We start from the raw sequence: 21,998 nt of genomic DNA, 5'->3' as shown, positions 1-21,998 counted from the left end.
TATCAGACAAAACATTAATAATTCTGTCTATGTTAACGAAATACAACAATACAGCAGATATTATCTGATAAGTTATAATATATCGTTGAATAAATTAAAAATTGGAGTTTGATCGACAACAGAAAAGCTATATCAATTTCTTAAACTTTTTACTAGAAATTCGGCATTCGGCCAGACCTTTGCTATAAATTATTTTTATTAAAAAGTGAAAATTAAAATTATTGCTAGAAGAATTCTTATTGTGTGGAATTATATAAATATATTATGCTTGAAATATCAGGAATCAGAGATTCAAGAGATTTTACATTTTTTCTTAGCTGCCTTTACTTTAAGTCTTCTAATTAAAGTAATAATTAATTTAATTCTTTATGAAATGTTAGAATAAATTAGGATAAATTTTTATATGATAGTAAATTCTTTTCTGTTTTAAGAACAACAGAAACATTAAAAACTTAATTATATATCGATATTTCATTTAGAAGAAGATATATTGGAAAGATAATTTGTTTTTCAATTAAATTTAAACAATTTTGTGTCTTCTAAATTTCTTCTTTTTATTTGACATTTTGTCTTTATAATTGTTTCCATTTATTGTTACAAATTTTTTAATGTTAAGTACGGTATATTTTAGACATACTGGAGTAACGTTATCATTTATTTATTACATCCACGAGAAAGAAACAATAGTTCATCGTTAAAAGCATCTTGAAAATAATAACAGTTATCAAAAATGTCACAAATATTTCACGGCGGAACATAAAATAGAAACATTTTGTCGAGACAACGTCGAAGGAATCTCAGGAAATCTCTCAAGCTATATAATGGTCCAAGATCTTTCCGAGGGCACGCTAAGTAGACAGACGACAAGTGGAAACTCGAGGAATCTGAGGAATCCTTAAAAAAAAAAAAATAAATAGTAGTAGTAGTAGTAGTAGGGTACCGTAAAGGAAAAAAGAAATGAAAAATGGAGGGAGACTCTATATGTGTAAGTGAGTAAATGAACGAGATGACCAAAAAGAGAAGGAATGAAAAAAGAGAGAGAGAGAGTATAGAACAAGAAGAAGAGGCGCGAATAAAAGAGGAAGAGAGACCGCTCGTGGAAGTGGTATTATCTTCTTCACGCGGGCGTTTCTCGGTGCATCCGGTGTTATGTCTAAACGTTACAGCTGAAGCGTCTCTCTTCTCGCTTTTTCGCGCTGATCTGTTCGGCCGCGTCGCGCCGAACAGCGCGTGTGAATAACGGCAGTTTCAGCCGCGCGTTCGCGTTCGCCGCACGCTGCCTCGCGCGAAACGATGCGAGATGCGAATGCCGAAGGATAATCACGTTAAGATAGCGACGTACCTTATTCGAACAGGGTCTCGCAATGCTGTAAAATTGATCGAACGGGAGTGTCCTTGATTATTTGCAGTGACAACACGATAATTTGATCAAGCGCACGGATGAGGGAGTGCACGAGCGACTCTTCGTTTAACTTCACTCGTGAAAGACAAAATGATCGGTGAATAAAGAGAGAATCGGACGAGCGAGATTGCAACTTTTTAATTAAGTGCGAATAAGTGATTTGATTAAGAACTGCTCGTTTTTTTACTGCGATAAATAGATTCTTTTTTATATAGATTTTCCGCAGATTAACGAAATAAGTGGATTTAAGAAGAGAAATATACAATACACGAAGATTCGACTAATAAAAGTGTTATAATTTATAAACACTGACGATCTCTTCATTTTAAAGAAATAAATAAATCTTGAAGAAATAAATAAACCTTAATTTTAAAAATTTAATAATCACGTGCAATTATAATTTGATCAACATTGTATAAACTTACTTAAAACAGTAACAGTGTAAATTCCTACACAGGCTGATTCACAAACAGAAGGGTAATAATTCAAGCTGTCATTAAATGGATAGCAACTATTTCCGTTCTTCCCGTGTGTTTAATAGCATTCATATGGACGCCAACTGTCCGAACTTGAATCAGCTGGCGTAAACGCAACTTAAGACAAAGGAAAAGTCGAGATACAAGTCGAACGAAGAAGTGGAAACAAGTGCAAGCAAGTATTTATTTAATTGTGTCGTGAAACTTTCAAACCTTCATAAGACGGATTTAATCACTTAAAGGAACTGCAACTGGTTTAAATACGATTTAAAATAATCTGAGAGCAGAAGGGAAAGTCTTTCCAAGAAGAGGTTCTTTCTGAAGAAGGGAAAAAAAACCGACGATCGCACGTGTTAATCGGCGACACGTGAATTCTATTTTTACAGAAACTGAAATAAAATATACAGAGAAAAAAAAGAGACGCAAGTATAAAATAAAAATAGAGCCGCAGCTTTGAAATATATAGCTGCAAGGTGACGGAAGTGACGAATCGAGGAGTAGCAATTTGGAACGTAACGTAAAGCGATGTCCGGAGAAGGGATAATAATAAGGAGAGATCGTTTGCGTTGGATAAACGAGTAATTATATTTTACGTCACAATGTCCACGACAAAGTTAGTTTTGCTCGGTCTAGTGTTATCCTCGACAGGAGTGTCGTCGGAATCGCACCTGGCGAAATGTTGCCCGCCAGGAGAGATCTTCTCGGGCTATTCCACCGTAGAGTGCGTTTCAAAACCGAGAAACGTGATAGAGCTTTACGTTCACCAATGGAACACCACCGTGAAGCACCAAGGAATTCCTCAGTGCGACGAACCCGAAGATCTTGTGACAACGTCGTTCGGCGATCTCGATTCCAACAATTTCTTAGAGGTAAATTGAGAGTGATGATTGAATTAATCTTTTTTATCTATAACCGCGATGTCTTGGTACTTGACGAGATAGAAGACGTCTTCGATGAGGAAATAGAAAGGAAAGCGCTTTCTAATAGGATGATTTCTAATAAAAATGTATGACAGAAAACTCGATAAAGCAAAAAATACAATTTTTTCAGTAAATTAACGCTTTATTTTGTTAAATTTTGTATTATTTTTTATTTTTACTTTTAAGATAAAAGACCACGATATTTTGACGCTTGACGAGGTAGAAGTCAAGTGTCTTCAATAAAAAGGTAGAAAGAAAATGTGTTTCTAATAAGAACATAAAATAAAAACTTATTATAACATACATAAAACAGAAAATACAATCTCTCTTTCAATAAAGTAATACTTCTCATTTGTCTTTAATTCTTCTTTGATCTCCTTCATTTTTATCGTTAAGATAAAGGACCGCGATATCTTGGTACTTAACGAGAAAATTGCCAGAGTCTTCAATAAAGGATCGAGTAAAAAGAAAAACACTACGTTTCTAGTAGAATGTATAACAAAAATTTATGATAGAGCAGAAAATACGGTCTTTTATAATTAAATAGTACTTTTTATCTAATTATGTAAATTAATTATGTAAATTGTACTAATTCCTTTTGTTTCGCTAATTCTTAATCTTTACCAACCACTCCCTCAAATATTAACCACTCCTTTAATTTGCGCGAGTATATTTGGGTGCGTCGCATTTTTTCTCAAAGCTGTAATAATGTAATGAAAATTATAACAGTAAATAAATATAAGTAGAAATACATTTACGTAAATTTTTATTTGTTTGAGAAAGTAGAAGAAATTTAAATAATAAAAAGATTTCGTGTTAAACGTTCAGTTTTCTTCAAAAATAGATAGGAAAATGATCAAAAGCTTCCTTGATTTACGTATCCAATTACATCGTTTAGAATTTAAAAAAAATAACATACTTCCACACTTTAGAGTTTCGCTCAATGGTATTTTTATGATAGCTATTTTCGCCGCGTGATACAATCGGAGTATACTGTCCCAATTATATAATTGATTATGTCAAGTGGCAAGTTGTACAGCGTCGTTAAAAAAAAAAAAATAGCCCCTGTTTATCAATTTGATAAACTGTTTGTAGGTGCCGGCTTGCCTCGAGATACTTCACGACCAAGTAAATGGAGAGAGCACCGTAATAGTCGTTCATTGTCGGTCGAACAAAGACCGACGGGTGAAAGCGATTAACGCATCCTTTCCGCAGCTCGCATACGTCAGAAAATGTTGCCCCCGCGATATGATATTCGACAGCCGCACGAAAGCTTGCGTGTCCCGATTAAGTGAATCAGAGAGTCTCGTAGCGTTTTTGAGAAATGGGTCGGATGACGCAGATCTTGTGACGATAGCTACCGAAGGTCCGCCCACGTGCAAAGGGCCGATCGTTGACTATGAGATTGACGAAAACGATGTCTTCTTGCGGAACGGTACATATACGGTGAGCAAGGCAAAATTGAAACTTCTAAGATGATTTCTTACGGTTAAATATCCTTTCATCCATAAATTATTATTTTGAGTATCTAATTTAAATTTGTCAAATGGGTAACAGTGAATAATTATAAAATAAGCGAAACTAAGATTAATTTTCAATTTTTGTGATTATAAATAAAATTTCTATTAAAGCATAATTCACTGGAAATTAATTAATTGTCTTCTTTTCATAGATTTGACAATAATTAATTATAAAATAATATACAAAAGCAATACTTTAGTTACCTTCTGGACGGGGTGAATTAAAACAACGTCAGATGAATCGAATTACTCGACAGGTGATGGTTCCAACGTTCAAGAATAGCTTCGTCAAAGAGGAACTTTCGGTTACCGAGGATAACGCTTGCCTCGACATGACGCCGGATTCTGAATCGGATCGAACATTGGTAGCGCGTGTCTGCAGAGACCCGGAATTCTGTGATGGGAACGCCTGTATTAGAAAGTGCTGTGCCGAAAACGAGTTTTTTTACGCCCAGGGATGTAATAAACTCGCTGTACCCGACGAACCGACCGAGTTTCACGTGGCCCTCGCAAATGCTGTTAATCAAACGAAATCGTCCGCCTTCGACACGACCAGAGGTTCTTCTTAATGAGATATTTTAACGCTCCTTATTGCTTTCTAAGAAAGAACTTTAATCTTTTATTTAAAATCCATTGATAAATAAATAACAATTGCAACAAGTTGTCGACGGCAATCCTATATGCACGGAGAAACGGAGTTAATAAGTTTCCCCTTTAATTGCTTAGACTACGGAGTCTTGATTGGGAAGCCGTGTAAATACGGCATGTACCCCACGGATCCAAGAGAAGAAGAATGGTTGCTGACGTCAGAGGGACACGTTTTTGTTGAAGATTATGCGTTCTACGACCAGAACAACTATTGCATGGACATCTTTTACAACAAATCGGAATTCGATCACAACTTCCACTTATTCATATGTTTCGACAGTCCAGCACTAAAGGAGGTCTCAGTAAGGTACACTATTTCTATTTTTCTTCAATTGTAAAATATATTACTCGATAACTGTATAATAATTACATTCATGTACCTTTTGCTAACTTATATTCAGCTTCACTTTAATCATGTTATTTTGGTACTTGTAACCGAACAAAGATATCGCGTTGAATATTGCCGAAACGCTTTGTAATATCGCGAAAGTTTTTTCAGAAAAATACAAGTTCGTGTTTGAGTTTCTAGGAATTAAAGTAGCGAACGCGTTGCATTGGATTTCTATTGATGTACCTGTGCTAGAGCATCTCTGTATGCATTCAGGCTCCCATCTCTCCCACCGCAAATTCTGTCAAATTTGGCGAAACTCGGCAGGCTTGATTTGTTTAAACTTCGCGAAGATAAACAAACGTGGCATACCGGCGCTCACCGCACAATAGACGATGCCCGATATTCGGGAGGGTTGTAAACAATGTAAAACATTTCGCCTGGTATAACGCGGCGCAAAGGGAAGCGTTTATCAATGTCTATGAAATTGATGAAAATAACGTCGGGACGGGGTCAATCTTACGAGCGTCGGATAAAAGTGTCGCGCATCGTGTACAACACCTTCTGCGAAATACGAAAGGCGAAATGCATTTCTCGCTGCGGCGCTGACAGGTTCCGGATGAACACCGCCCTGCAGATCACCAGCTGCGCCTTCCTGCTGATGACCCTGCTGGTGTACGTGTGCCTGCCGAGTCTGCAGAATCTTCACGGGAAAACGCTCATGTGCCACGTAAGCAGCCTCCTTCTGGCCTTCACCTGCTTGCCCATCATCACTTGGATCACGCCCGGTGACGAGACCGAGGAACGAAGTACGACGACGTGCAAAGCCTTAGGTTTGTTACGTATACGCGAACGTGCTTAGGAAATCTTCGTATACGAACGACGTTAAGAAAACGAAACAAAAAAACGTGTTTTTCCAGCTTACACCGCGCTTTTTTCTTTTCTATCGGCGTTTTCCTGGCTTAACGTCATGTGCTTCGACATATGGTGGACCTTTGGGTAAGTCATACGCGATCGGATCAAGTGGGACAGTCGAGGACATTGGGTAAATGCGGCGCAATAATTTTCCCGGGCAGAAAATCGATAGTCGTCTCTCTTTGATGATTACTCAATGAATTCGTCGATTCTTTTTGATAATCTTATGAGGTTTGCCATCGCGCAAAATAGCATTTTCTCATTTATCCGATGATTATCTCGACTTTATCTCAATTGTCTCAATTGACCTTCCATAGAATGTTTCACCGACATGTCTCGTGTCGTTCTCATTAACCCTCCGATCATTGTAAGCGTTCCTATACGCCTCTCCATGAATTCATTGTGTTCTACGTACATCGGCACGTAAAAGAAATATACACTGCCAAACATTAAACACTGAAATGACTCAACGCGTTTTATATAGCGCCGATACTAATATACATAACACGCGGGAAAGTTCAGTTTACGGGCAGTTTAAATCGAGGAATCTGTAACTTCCAGAAAAAGAAATTACTTTTTATTGAATATTTTTAATTCGCGGTTTTTTTAGCAGATTAACGTTGTAATATCGAGGAAGCCTCAACGAAGTACAAGTATCAACATAATATCTTGAGAAAATAAATCACATCGAGAACAAATCCCCGCGAATTTTTATTAAAGAAAGAAATAACTTCGGGACATATTGTGCCCTATCCAAGAGCAACCTGACGATTGCTCGATCGGAACTGGACGTATCTCGTCTGTCGTTTCTCGCCGGTTACGAACGTTTGTGTGTTCAAGGCGCTATTCTAGCTGGGCGGGATTTGTAAATATACGGAGAAAATAGATTCCCACACATCGCGTGGCGACGATGCTCATTGCCCGGCGCGGTATGTCTTAATGCTGACTAACTTGGCGTTCTTTCAATCGGGAATTTCCACGAGTCCGCTTCTTACGTATTTTTTTTTTCACGACGTTCATTCCCCGCGGATCGAAAAGTAAATAATGTGATATTCATGCGGCATTCATGGAATTTTACAGCTGGCCCCCAAATTGACTTCCTCGAATTAAAAACAAATTTATCTTGATGAATCGGATTGTCTGTCTCGATTCTTTTTAACGTTTAAGTGTCACTCGCGTGTGTCTCATCGTCAATTTTAATTTTCCTCGTTCGTCTTTCGATTAATATTAAAAGCACACTTGGAATGGATATCGGAATTTTTATAGATTAACATGTTCTCCGATGTACATCGCTGATCACGTCACTTTCAACAATATGCGTCGCAATTTGTCAATTCTCGATCTTAATAAATAAGGTAATGATAGTTTATCTTCTCCCGCAGAGTTTTGCGCGGCAGTACGTTTACGAAGGCCGCCGAGCATAGGAAAAGATTTCTGTTATACTGTTTATATGCGTGGGGCCTCTCCTTCCTGGTGTCAATCCTCGCCATCGTTGCCGACAGCACGGATATCCTGCCGGACTATCTGCAGCCCAATATTGGCAATAGTGGCTGTTGGTTTACACGTGAGTCACTTACAACCCGATAACTGTTGTCTGAGATGATGTAATGCAAATTTGTCAACGCTAATTACGGAATTCTTGGAAGGATTATCGACTTCTCGGATAATGAAGGACTTGGCGGAGCCGTTGGTTATTTCTCCGTGCCTCCTTGCTATTATAATTTATACATTGGAAATAGATGAAGTTGAGAATTGGTACAAGATGAATTGCAGTCAGAAAATTCATTTGGCATTCAAAGTTGACCGTATTGAGAAGAAGGCAAACGTAAAGTTTTCTTTCTATCGTCGTGCCGCAATTATCCGATAATTAAAAACTTTCTCGAGCAACCGTATTGATCGTGCTAGAGCAAATTCAAGCATCATTGCTCCTCGATATATAAAATGCAATTAAACTAACTGCCCGCGTAATAAGTATCATTTAATATCGTCAGTAATTGCCCTCGATAACGGTCAAATAAGAAAAATTCTCAACAAACAGTCTTTACGATTCAAAGTGAAAGTAAAGTCACTGGAGCCTAAGACTATTACTGAATTACATTTTTTAATTCAGTCTCTTATATCTGCTGTACAATAAAGCGCGTAAAATTGGTTTTAAAAGTATTAATAAAACAATTAAATTAATTAAATGATACAAATTCAGGGAAAAACAACACTTTTATTTTTACGTTACAATTTTCTTCGCGTATAGCGTGACACATTTTAAATATTTCAATTAAATGTTTTTTTTTTTTAATATTTGAATCAAATGTTACAGAAAGACGGAATTCGTACGGAGAATTAACTTTCTTCATTGGACCGGTGACGATTATGTTGATATCCAACGTAATATTTTTTATTCTCACGTCTACGCATTGTAACAAGGTGAAAGCGGAAATAAAAAGGGTAACTACGGACCCCATGGATCCCAGAAACAAGCGATTTCGTTCCGACAGGAGAAGGTGAGTGTTTACGCGTCAGCTCAGCAAAAACAAGGATTTTTTTTCGTTTTTCGATTTTCTTTTCGTTTTCAAAGATAATTTTAAACGAAAAAAGATACTTTGGCAATAAACTTGCGGTTGGCGCGCGTAAATTTCGAGCCAGCGCGTCATTTTGGAATTTTCGACGTCGATTTTATCGCCTTCGTTGGAGCGTCCTTCCTCGAAATCATTCAACCTACGCAAACACATGAAAATCACTTTCTATTTAAAACTGAAACGAGAAATGCGATAATAAAATCGTGCGTATTCATGAGCGCGTTTAGTTTATGTATGGACTTCGGTTATAAGGAGTCGGTTAGTTAGCCGGCTATACTTTTTAAATACGATCAATATAGCTCGGTCCAGTTACATACTAACGATAAGAACTTCATCTCTACTAATTTCCAATGAATTTTCTTGTGTGTTTTTTTTTGTATCAGCAAATTCAAGGAATTAGAAATATAGCTAGGATTTTTCTCAAACTTGATCACTGCTTTATCTATATTCTTCATTAATATTTTTATGTTAAATTCTATTTTACGAAAAAAAAAAGGATTTTATCTATAACTTTCCGATAGATTTGTCATGAACGTCAAACTGTTCATCGTCATGGGGATGTCCTGGATTTGCGAGGTGGTATCGTTCTTCCTGATAAAATATGTAGACTACGAGCAGTGGCATCACGTGTTCTTCTACACCAGCGACGTCTTCAATTGCCTTCAAGGTCTGCTGATTTTCATTCTCTTCGTCTTGAAGAGTCGCGTGTATCAAGCGCTTCGCAGACGATTGGGATTGAATGCGAACCCAAAGAAACCGACGTGCAACGCGACCACGACTTTGCACGATCCTTATAGAGTCAGGAAAAGCGCGAGTAGCAGTACGTTAACGACTACGTTCGCAATTAGTTCGACGCCATAAGGTAAAAATTGAGAGGCTATTTAGAATGAATAACTTATGTCTTTCTCTTTGCATATATTCTCGCGTGTTCGAGTCGCGTCCAATTTGTGATTATCTTATACTCCTGTCAGCTAGAATAAATAAAAATCTTCCTGTCCTGTCCAATATTTTATTAAGTAAACTGTATTCAATAGTTAGCATATTTTATATAATAAAGTAATTAATAACGTAATAACGAGATACGTAATAACCTTTGCTCATCGTTATGAATTATATTCCAAACAAGATTTATTTGCAAGCTCTGGCATGATTTTATTATTCTCTTGATAACAGGTGGGTTGACAACTGACAGGAAGAATAATTTTATTTAATTGAATAATTTAGCGGCACGCAAATACGGATATGAATAGAGCTTGATGTAAAACACGCGATAGTATTAAGTTTCCTTTTATATTAATCCGTATTTCGGTAGTGGACCTATTCATAATTATTGCCATTCTTGGCTCTCAGAAATATCTGCTAAGAATTTCTGAAAATGATAAGGTTCTATATCGCCGAACTTTTACGAATGTTACATTTATCTTGCACCAATTACGCCAGAAAATGTCACTAAAGATACCAAAGGTTAGATTAACTTTAATCGCCACAAATTATGAACATCTTTGCATGTTACTACACGCGTATGACGCATAAGTTAGGCATGACTTTACGGTAAGTAAAGTTGAAAAACGTATGTATATAAAGTGACTAAAGTGTTATTGTTTAAACATAGAATAGTTCCTGATGTACTTTTGCGCTTGTATATTTATGTTAAGAAAATACTTTGATACGAATGCAGGAGATTTGTTGACTTTACGTAATGCATTTTAAGAGATATTCTTCAGACCGAGCTGCTTTTATAAACTTAACGATAGACAAATCAAATAACATTATAAATTATTAAAACGTTAAATTTTTCTTCTCAGAAATTTTAAAACACGTTTCAATATCTTCTCGAGTGTGAATATTACAATAATGCATTTTATCTGCCGCACCTGCTGTTATGGCAATTAATTATTTTTCTCGATAACAATCGATAGGAATTAAATAAATATTAGAAACTCCACGGATAGCAAAATCTGCTTTTATTTTAAATGTATATTCAAATGAAGTTTAAAATGATTTCTTGCAACAACATATCAACAATATATATCTGTTTACACTATGTAGGATGCGTCGAGAATGTATCCAGGACGTATTCTTAGACGCGCGCTTCCGTCGAGAATAAACTCTCATGTCACACTACAAGACTTGAACTCGCTTTTCTCCTTTCACTGAAAAAACTTCTCAAAAAAGATTAATTGTAAGATATTACGTGGCATAACTTTGTAGCCGACGATTCTAATGCCAGACTCATGCGATTCACTTCTTTCCGACATAAACGCACGCTTAAAATCATATGGTCCGTCATACGGCCAATACCTATAAATCAATCACTCATAGAGCTTCCAAAATCACTTAATATTGTATTAGCAAACCAGCGCACAATCAAGTCTCTCGTTGGTACATATTACAAAAATGTCTTCGTGTGTCACATGGTAACCTGTCGTCCAAACGAACGATTTGCTTCCGCAAGGAATAAACATAAATTACCCGTAAAAGTTAATGTTGAATAACAAGTGAATCAATAAAACTGCTACGTGTTATCGATAAAATTATTACTAGCACATAGATACCTCCCCCGTAGCACAGTCTCTCTTCTTGTTTAAAAACACTATCAGGGTCAATATCGGCAAGGAATTCATTAAAACAACATACGTAAGTGTAATAAAAGACATTCGCAGCGTCTTGCTAATAGATTCCGTGCTTAAAAATAGAGTGATCAAGAAAAGAAATGGATATTATTATAATTATGATTATGTATAATAAGATATACAATTATAATTATAATAAAAATAATTATAACAATTATAAATTCGTCAACAAGTTGCACGCGCGCGCGTGTAGTATAATAAGTTCCAAGATCACGGCATCCATGAAATTCTCAATTTATGGACTTACGGATTCCCAAATCCTATAAGAACATAAAATCCTTAAATAAACGCAATCCTTCAATTTTGCATTATTGTACGGATATGCAAGATGCAGCCAATCGTCGATCGTCCTCTCATTTCATACGAAAAATTGTTGCATGGATTAGGATCATCGCTTAAAAGTTCGATCGCTTCTCCATTTAAAGCATAACGATATCGACGATTTAACGTCCAGGTTGAATAAAATCTCCTCTCCGCGCATAACTCAGGATAAAAGTTCCAGCTACGACATCGCTGAGATATCGCTATTATTACTTCATTTTCAACCATTAGCTATAGATATAAGTCAGCTAACATTAAATCTAGTTGATAATATCTCACCAGTGATCGGATAGACATTAAGCCTATGATCGTTAAGTCGTGTTTCGGATAGCTAAAATAAGGCACGTTTAGGCACTCTCAGGACGCCGAGGAATGAGGGCGGACTCCTACTAACTTGGCTCTGAATAGTCTGAATGCGAATTAAATGCGACTGTCAGGGCTTCCTCTCGTTCGCGGTCTCCTCGAGGTCCGGGTCCTCATTGATGATCGAGATGTCGCGCATCGACGGTCTGCGCGTCTTCCAAGCTTCCGGCGGGGTGACCGGCGCGGTGGTCTTCGTCAGCAGCTTCGGTCCTGAGAGCGAGATGATGATGGCACCCGCCGGCGCGGTCAGAAGTACCGAGAGCACGCACATCATCAGCACCGTCTCGGCGTACTCGACCTGCTGCTGATCGTTCTTGTCGACCTCGTCGAGGGTGACGGGCCCCAGGGCCGCCTGCACAGTCGCCTTAGCCATCCAGGATAGAGCGATGAACACCTTCTCCTTGAGATTGAGCTTGGAACCAATCCCGACCAGTACCGTCGCTCCGATACGGATGACGATACCGGCAACCAAACAGCCTAGTCCGAGATAGACGGTTTTTCCTTCGAGCTCGTTGATCTTGATCTGCGTGCCGGTAACGCCGAACAAGATCGGCTCAAATATCATCCAGAAGATCTCGAAAGATGTGGCCACTGGATTCTGCCAAAAAAAAAAAAAAGACATGTACACGGCTACGATCACACGGGCTTAAATTTGTGGACGTACAAATTTTATTGTAAATTCACATTGATTGAATCTGAATTCCATTTGTTAGAATTTTCTATAAATAAGCCAATTATACTGTTTTATTTATTTTCTTTATATTTAAATTCCGGAAGAGTGATATTCAATGAATGAAATAAAAGGACAATAACAGCGGCAATTTAATTCGATTTGCCGAGATGCGCAACGATAGATGTTAAAACGCCGCGAATACAATGACATTTTCCACAAATTTTCCTCTAAAGGAGAGCCGATTCGGTATTCGGCGATGATATCTCGCATCGCATTGTCCATGCGCTCTCGATATCGGGATATGGAAATCTTCCAGCGTTGCATGGAAATGCAGAATATCCAGAGTTCACGTGGTGTGCAAGCTCGTATTTACCGCTATTGTTTACACGAGCCTGTGGTGCGTAGGAAATCTCGTCGATATTGATTTATTTAATTTAATTCCATGCAATTTCCGGATAATGCATGTGGTATGCCCCGCAGATACAAGAAAATTATAAGTAACACAAATGTTTTTTTACACAACTTTTCGTATACAGCGTTAAGTAAATAATATTAAAATTTAATTAGAGATAATATTTAATTTATTAATTGATTAATTATTAAATTTTGGGTTCTTAAAAAACAATTTAGTTTCCTATCAATAATTTTTACAGATATACAGGTAACTCTCGAATAACACAGTACCTACTTGAATTACACAGAGTCTCGAATAGCGTGGTGAAAATTGTGACAATCCTGCTTTTAAAAAATTTTTTTTTAAATAATCCCTTGAAATCAAATGCCCAATTTTATATGGCTCTGGAGTCTTGAATTGCACTGTTTTTTCAATAGCACGAAACGTGATCCCCAAAATTGTACGAATCCTACAGTCTCGAATAACACGGTTTTCAATAACCAATTAATCGTGTTATTCGAAGATATATACCTGTACCTGTACATGTAATTATGTTTAATCAAATCTAGCCGGATGAATCTTGAAAAAGGACGATGGAATGTAATTTATATTTAACCGTACGTATCGGAAAAGAGAAGTGCTTTATCAGAATAAATTATTTCATTATTTGAGGCAAAAAGGCATTTTACTGTCACCGCCTTGTCGCGCGATTGTTCCGTAGTAATTAATCTAGCCGGGATAAATTATGCCGGCGTGCAACATACGACGTGCATATCATACGGCGGTAATATCGACAGATGCTGGTTACAGTCATGTCACGAAACGTGTGCGAAAGAACGTGTCGCCGCCGCCTCCGCCACCGCCGACAGCGGGGAATGCGACGCGATGCGGAAATACGAACGAGCCAGTTGACTCCCAATCCGCACCCCGACGAATAGTGACGACGATACGTCGACCTGAATATTTCACGAGATTCGAGTTGTTGGGCCAGGAGAGCGAAACTGCGCGACACCTCTCTTCCCCCCTTACACCCCTTTCTTCCACTGAGAGATTAAATATTTAATATCCCTTGCACTTAGACGGGAATTGCGAAATTCAAAATATCCTCAAACGTCAACGTTATCCGTTATCTCGAATTATTTAATCATTTAACATCGCTTTTTATCCGTTAAATCGTCAAAGCCTGTCAGCGTTCACGAGAATAATTCAGAAATTCAATATGTGTTCTGTGAAAGTTGAAATTATTTTTTAATATATATGTATGTACGCGTGAAATTCGCATGTGAATTTCTTTTCGATCACTTATTCATCGGATTGAACTCGTATAAATTTTATGACGTACACATTAAAAATGTATACTTACATCATCCACGTCCCAGCCTTCTTGCTGCCAAAAGTAACAGCTGACGAAAGCTGCAGCCACGACCGCAAGCGGCCCGGCACCGCCGAGCTCGATTGCCTCGCTGCCGAAAACCGCCAGCAGGCCACCCCCGAGTAACATCAGCACTCTTAGAGGCACCATGAAGGGCTACAACATTAGCACATAAACGAAGCGTTAGGACCTAATGGAAAGCGCTGCATCACGATTACGAAGTGATTTATTGATTTCATTACGAAAGATAAGTTTCGAAATATGGCCTCCTTCCTTTGACATATACACGCTTGATACATGTAAGAGTAAATGATGTAGTTGGGCAACAACATCAAGTTGATATATATAAGGTATATAAGCTTGTAATGCGCTCTGAATGTTCAAACAGCGATAAAAAGAAAAAAGCACGAACTTTTTTATAACTTACAAGAACTATTAAAATAAGTATAATGGAAGTCGCAAATTAAGAGAAATTAATTTTAAATATCTCGTAATACCCGAGGGATCCCATGCCAAGGGAGCGTTTGGCAAAGCGATGTAAACTTAGCAAACAAGTAAGATTTAACTAGCATTTGCGAACAAAGCGGCGGCTTTAAATGCATTCCTCTGAAAATACATCCTCTTGACCTAGTGCACGTTGTAACAGTTTAAGTTTATCCGAAACCGGATAAATCAGGTTACAGTGAGCTAAGAATGCTGCAACCACCGCCGCAGTGCAACGGCGCTAATCCTCACGTGAACGATACTTTAGATACGATGAGGTGGCGATGCAGTAACCAAGTACCCGACGACTTCTTCGTCGAATCCGCGCCAACATTTAGTACATCGACGTTCCTAAAGCCTCCCGAGGTTCCCGGGCAAATTGAATTGAATTTCAAATCTTTCGCGATCAATGGAGGAATCGCCGGATGATCGCTGATGACGATTCCCGTTCAAATAACGGATGTATATCGTCGGAAAATAAACGTATTGTTTCAAAAAATTCTGCTTTCAGAAAGATTAAAAGAGCGTTATTTTTATAGTCACGTCGTTATTTTCCAATCGAGAACCAATTCTAACTTTGGGCATCCTTCAATTATAACAACTTATCCAGGACGGCTCTATTTGCGCAAGGCAGTTACGCTAATTATAAACCTCTCGATTTTTACATTAAATATGAACGCGTATCTCTGAGTAAACAGACGTTTCAAATAACTTTGAGATTTTAAAAAAGTAAATGGCGATTCCCACGCAATACGGGGAAGAGCAAAGACGCTTGAGAAATAATGTCCCGAAGAAGTGTTCTATTTTTATTAAAGAGAGAATTTAAGATCCTTCGGAAAATTGCTAGTAATTTCCAACACGATTAAACTCGTTTGAAGCGCCGTCGAGCGAGAAAATGTAAACGTTTTTGCCGCCGAAAGATACTCGGCGGTTTGCGGATGCGGGAATCTCTGGTACACCGATCTCCGGTACACAATTCATAAAGTGTTTACAGGATTTTCACGGCCAGACGATAACCGCATAAGTGGATTTATCCGGCGATAGTAGATTTATTCGGATTTTCGCTCATGTGCTCGATCCCCGCGAGTGCTTTCGCGGTATGTAGCGAAATCTAGTGCGGGCGCGAGAGAGATTCATCGCGCGGCGCGGTGTGGGGTGAACGACTCCCCGCTGGTTGACCCTATTTCCGCCGCAACCCCTTTATTCTTATACCTCGCGCTGGAACAGTCAATTTGCGATCTCGCGGAATCAGGCGACCCATATGTACGTAACGATCATAAAGTAAAGTACGTTAATTTCACGGACAATTTCTCATGACGAAGCGACTAAGAGGACGTTTCTGTTTTTTGAAATTTTGAAAAGATTTATCATTACACTGTTATTTTTTAAAATAATATTTTTCGTATTTCTGGCACGCGTGCTTTAAGAATCGAACAGTGGGAAAATTTCGAGGGTAGCAGAAAATATACAGGCCGCTGTGTTACATATATTGCAAACTTTAACCCGCTTTTTCTCGAAGGCACGTTTTTCCGCACCGCGGCTGTCATAACTTGCGAACGGTGGCTATAAGGTTGCAATTTAAAGAGAACGTTCAAAACGCATCTGCGGCACGGCGCAGAGACTCCACGTCTCTTCGCGCCTCTCCGATGTCCGATACGCTCGAGAGTAAGTAATTTTTCTCTCTCTCTCTCTCTCTCTCTCTCTCCCTCATAAAAATTTTCGTTCGCGCGTCGCGCCCGCAGAAAACGTGGCTCGCAGAATCGTAATTCTCAATGCGTAATACTTACGTCGCCCTTTTCCGGCACGTATTTGGCCAACCAGCCCCACATGATGCCGAATCCCAGACCGCCGATAATCGCGATAGGCCCCTGAAGAATCTGGTACCACAACGCGTCGTGAGAAAACATGACGCTCTTCACGATACCGAAAACCGCCACGGACGCCGCATCGTCGATTCCAGCTACGGCGATGATCAGCGTCGGGATGCCCTGGAAAACATATCACCGCTCGTTAAGAAAATTGATGTTACGTCAAAATTTTGTTTACGTACCTGTACGATCGAAATGGGACCGACGGCGCATGTCGCAAAAGATTCGTATTAGTGATAATCGTGCCTGTAAACGGGAGAACGACGGAATCGGATTCCGATACCGAGCGATATCAACGCGGAATATAATTTCATAACATATTGCATTATGCACAACTGTGTACAGAAGTAGCCACGAATATACATTGACCATTTAGCGATTTATTAATAATGTAAATATATTTAGAATTCAGCGTTACGTTATATTATTCAGTCGTGGATTTCTACGTAACATTATACATTTAACGGCGGGGAGACTTTCGTGAAACAGTTACGTAAAAAAAAAGACAAACGAGAAAAGAAAGCATTTCAGACGACTAAAGTGTTCACCTTAAGACACTGGATTCGGTTTACATGCAGTTCGTTAATGAGAATTTTTTATCGCCACACTTGTGGAACGAACAGATTTCGAGCGACTTCAAAGTGATTAAGAAACGCCTGCACGAATGTACAGATAGACCAAAAAGAATCTTTTTCCGGAAGTAAGACGGGCGATAGAGCGATGCCGGAGGCTAACGAAAAAGAAAAGCTGCAAGGAGGAAAGAAAAATCAGCTCTTTCTAACTTGGTGTTCATTAGAACGAATAAAACTTTTCTGTTCTCTTATTTGTAATGACACAGTTTCGAAGACCGGTTCGGTACACCGTTGTTTCATTTTACGAACAACGATGTTTTGCGTCACGTTTGCGACTTTCACAATAGAATAAATAATAAACGGAGGAAATAGAGAAAGAGATAATTAGATTCTATTTATTTATGATATTCTTCATTTATTCGTTTATTTTCAATGTTCTTCGTTTAATTACAACGCGAAAATTATTCGTTTACTAAATAAATATTATACAATGCCGTGCATTGTATAATTTCAGATGCGAGAGAGTATGAACACGGAAACCCACACATGTCCATTTATTCTGCGGAATAATCAACGGTATGGTTTAAATCTCGAAAGCGATCCATCCAAAAACCTCTTAAAAGAATGCCAGCGGGATTGTCAGTCGACCTAGAAAAATAATCCGCGAGGAGAAGATCAAGATATTTAAGGTCTTATGAAACAAAGACGCCGGGTTCTGAAAGAATCGAAGAGAAAGAGAGGACCGGACGGGGCTCTATTGAGAATGGTTGACGACACTCGAGCACGATTCTGGCGCGGGCCCGGGCAGTGTTATCGGTGTCACGATAGCTCGTTCGGGGATTTAAGTCCGCCGACTATCGCGATTCTCGGAGTTGGACTAGTTACACACGGGGGGAGAAAGAGAGAAAGAGGAGGAAGACGTCTAATAGATCGCGGCACACGATCGCAAGCGCGAGATCAGCGGAGGAGGTCAGCGTTCGAGTTTCCCCCGTCGCCCCCTTCCCCCCGCTCATCACGAACCCGTGCCCCCGTGGGTGCTTGCGGATATTCGTAGGATGCTCGTAAGCTTGCACAACCAACGATCGGTCAACGTCTCGTCGTGAGACTTTTCCGTCCGCGACGCGATAAGAATCCCCGATTTCGCGGCCGACGGGCATCAGGGGGGAAAGGGGTTCTGACCGCGGATTCCGCGTTTGCGGCATCACGTCGGGACCGTCCCCCTCCGGCCGCCGCATTGCATTACGTGCCGCCAAATGAAGAAGTATCGTCCGGATCTTTCGGCTCATGAATATCGCATTCACCGCAATGGTCTTTGTACTCTTCAAGCGTCTTCCGCTCCATTTTCCAAACTGAATTATTTAAGTCCGGTACGTTTCCCTTCGACTCGTCTTTATTCTGCTGCGCGCAGACCCCGGCCCTTTCTTGTATCATCGAGTCGCCCTTTACGCTCTGCTGCGCGTCGCGAGCATTTTGCAAATTCGCGTGATCCTCTCCGCGCGGTCTCTTCCGACGCGCTCGTAATTAGATCGATCGGGAAGGAAATTCACGTGCGATTACTGCGATTGCGTGCAGCGGGATGACCACCGATCGGTTTAAATAATCTTGATTCGGAGATTCGCGAAGCGAGGCATGCGAAATATCGTGCCGTAGGCGGATTTGCGAAATCACTTTCGCAAGAACGATATTCAACCCCGGCTGAAACGTTTCACGGTTATCGTTATGCCGGCATGTATAACGGAACGAAAGAAATTTAATTACTCTCGCGTTGCGTTCATTAACATGGAAACCCGTCTAATACGCTAATGTCGAGCGCGTCAAACATGGGCGGGCGTGTATGGGGGCTGCTACATAAATTCGCTTTGCTCGCGTATTCGATTAATATAAAACATGAACCGCGACGTAATCCAATTACTCGGGCAATTACGATTAAATATTAATTTAACGACTCGCGATACCATGGCACCCCCGATCCATGTAAATATATAGAGAGTGATATTTACCTTTCTAAACGCTTCCAGAGCCCTGTTCCCTTCAATTTCCTCTCCGCATAAATTTTATAATCGCAGGCACCGATAGAATTATAATTGCATTTGCGAAACAGATGCGGTAGAAAAATATATTGCCGTATCGTAAGATTGTAGAAAAGAGAGAAAATAACGGCGCGTCGATAAACGTCTTTGGACGGTAGTAAATCTTAATTATTCTTAAGGGAAAATTATGTTAACTCCGCCATTTATCATCCGCTTAGTCTAGATCTAGTATAAATCTATTTTACTACCTAATGTACGGGAGTCGGGTGAAATTAGTTCCAGAAGACTTATGATCGTTCTTACGAATGAAAGGCAAGAGAGATCTCGCGACGGGTGAATATTCAAATATTCCAACAAAGGACCGAGAGAATAAGCGGCCTTACCTTGGCGACTCCGTAGCCCTTGCTACGTAGCCTGAACAGGCAGGGCACCACTACGGCTGGCGAGACAGCTGCTATGACGCTTCCGAGGAGAAAACCCCACACCCAGGGCAAATCCAAGAGGTATTTCGTCAACGTAGCGACCACCGTAGCTTCCACCACCCACGGTATCAAGCCCAGCTTCGGTACGGTGACTTTTAATCTTTTCAGAGCGGTTGGATCGAGGTCCAGACCTGCTCTGGTAAGTATGATAACCAAGGCGATTTTTCTGCAAAGAAAAGAACGATAAAGAAAATATATAATTATAATAACTGTATAATAATTATAATATTATATTAGTAATAATATAATAATTAGTAATACAATAAAAATAAACATATAATAACCCGTTTCGACGCGTATTAGTATTGGCAGGCAGCTGAGGGCTCGATTGCTGCGGAAAGAATATCTGCCAGAAAATGGAGGAAACTTTTCTCGAACAAAAAACCTCTTTTTCTTTGCGAAAGTAGTTAGAGGTAAAACGCGCTCTCTAAGCATAGTCTTGACCAACGCATATTTTCAAGTTCGATACAACGTTCGCGGAAAGAAGTTAACCAACTACTTTGCAAAGGGGAGAAGGGAAGGGGGGAAAGGGAGAGAACCGGTCGACGTATCCCTTTCTGCAATTCGTATGTCTTCCGAGGCTTCGCATCCACAAATCTGGAACGCGCGACAAAAGTTGGCGCGGCGCGGAGCTTGCGATGAAAATTCAGGTACGGGGCGATCGTTGTAGCCTCGGTTGTCTCGAACTTTCAAAAACCTGTTTAGGAAAGGCACACCCTCGGAAACTTATCCTATTACGAGTTTCTCCCGGCGAGAGAAAGGTTTACGAAGTCGCTGCACGGGCGACCGGTGCATCTTGCGTGACGTCGCGTCGCGTCGCCTTCCGATCGCAGGGAAAAGCGTCGAATTTACATCGACATAACGTGTGGTACATCCCTTCTCGCTTTCTCTCTCTCTCTCTCTCAAAACTGTATTGTATTAATATTATTAATTATTCCCAGCGTGTGTAATATTCCACATACAGGTATAATGTCCCTGCGCCATGAAAAACGGTTTCCCGCTGATCTTAATATCGCGCATGGATTTTGGATTTAATTATAATTATTTAAAGGCAAAATAAAATCACACGCGCAGGTGATTATCATCGTTATTATATGCATTGTGTTGTTATATTACACGCTAAAATGAAACGGCGTAGCCTTTCAGCCGCGTGTTTTAAGTTTCAAATGGATAAATTTTCTATTCACACGCGCCACAATACGGCAACGAAAGGTTTTTTTTAATTATTAATTAAAGCACGATGGAGAAAAAGGTTGCTCTATGTTAATTTAATTACCTCCCCGGTAGCAGAAGGGTTAATTCCCGGCACTTTTATCAGTCGCTTTAGCCGCGTGGCAGGACTGCGAGTAATAAAAATATAATCAAGACAGGTATATATGAACATCGGTAGTAAACCGTGTACCATATATCGGTGAAATCGCGATAATTGGTAATACCGAATACATTTGCATAGCATTTCGTGAAGCGCGAAATGCCCGTCTCGATGTTTGCTTAATTGTCATGTAATATAACGTGACCACGCGACCATATGAAACATATGGGCGATCCGTATGACTTCATGATTATATAAACGAAAATGAATATTTGATTATATAGACATAATTCAGTACGGCGCGGATGCCCTCACTGGCGTTTCATTTAAATTGCAAAGCGCAGTTGTTTGGCACGTTGGATATCGAATTAACGTGCGGAAATTTCAATCTTCAGTCTTTCAAGCTTTCGGCGTATCGTTACATCCGATTTCCTGGGAGATTCCTCCTGACGAGGTTCCCCGTCACGCGGAACAATGATCGCCGTCGCGGTAATCGATGAACCTTTCCGCGTGCGTCGTCGATCAAATACTTGCGTATCATCGAAGAATTAATAAACTCTAAGTGACCATTAAGGAACGGAGACCTACCGTCGAGTCATGCGATTTCTACTCTGGTTTTCCTTGTAGATTAAAAGTAATCTTGCTTCGAAGACGGTAATCATTGTGCCGTAATAATTTACGATCGACGTCCGCGTCAGTAAACGAGCGGAGTT

General features: G+C 39.7%; 2 protein-coding genes across 8 annotated transcripts in view; one reads left to right on the top strand and one right to left on the bottom strand.

The window, feature by feature from the left end:
* Nucleotides 1–607: 607 nt before the first annotated feature.
* On the top strand, nucleotides 608–10,639 carry LOC139822421 (G-protein coupled receptor Mth2). Its single transcript, XM_071794104.1, has 9 exons — nucleotides 608–2,747; nucleotides 3,894–4,244; nucleotides 4,576–4,876; nucleotides 5,045–5,273; nucleotides 5,907–6,127; nucleotides 6,215–6,293; nucleotides 7,592–7,773; nucleotides 8,524–8,707; nucleotides 9,304–10,639. Exons 1-9 carry the CDS (start codon nucleotides 2,478–2,480, stop codon nucleotides 9,641–9,643), a joined length of 2,157 nt encoding a protein of 718 aa, XP_071650205.1. The 5' UTR covers nucleotides 608–2,477; the 3' UTR covers nucleotides 9,644–10,639.
* A 90-nt stretch (nucleotides 10,640–10,729) lies between these two features.
* Nha1 (Na[+]/H[+] hydrogen antiporter 1) overlaps nucleotides 10,730–21,998 on the bottom strand; it is a 34,678-nt gene continuing 23,409 nt past the window's right edge. For all 7 annotated transcript variants that reach the window (XM_071794144.1, XM_071794125.1, XM_071794134.1 and 4 more), the window contains 4 exons: nucleotides 19,875–20,139; nucleotides 16,809–17,009; nucleotides 14,530–14,694; nucleotides 10,730–12,697 (listed from right to left, as the gene is read on the bottom strand). In XM_071794144.1, the coding sequence (XP_071650245.1) occupies nucleotides 12,170–12,697; nucleotides 14,530–14,694; nucleotides 16,809–17,009; nucleotides 19,875–20,139 (1,159 nt within the window). In that variant the 3' untranslated portion in view covers nucleotides 10,730–12,169. The remainder of the gene's footprint in view (nucleotides 12,698–14,529; nucleotides 14,695–16,808; nucleotides 17,010–19,874; nucleotides 20,140–21,998) is intronic.

This window comes from Temnothorax longispinosus, chromosome 1 (assembly GCF_030848805.1).
Source record: "Temnothorax longispinosus isolate EJ_2023e chromosome 1, Tlon_JGU_v1, whole genome shotgun sequence".
Classification (NCBI taxonomy): Eukaryota; Metazoa; Arthropoda; class Insecta; order Hymenoptera; family Formicidae; genus Temnothorax; species Temnothorax longispinosus.
This window is presented reverse-complemented; position numbering and strand designations above follow the sequence as displayed.

Excerpts from the sequence above, each read along its gene's own strand:
- LOC139822421 (XM_071794104.1), top strand. The coding sequence starts at position 2,478 with ATGTCCACGACAAAGTTAGTTTTGCTCGGTCTAGTGTTATCCTCGACA. Across the intron at positions 4,245-4,575 it reads TGCGGAACGGTACATATACG|GTGATGGTTCCAACGTTCAA; the intron begins GTGAGCAAGGCA and ends ATTACTCGACAG. Across the intron at positions 6,128-6,214 it reads GACGACGTGCAAAGCCTTAG|CTTACACCGCGCTTTTTTCT; the intron begins GTTTGTTACGTA and ends GTGTTTTTCCAG.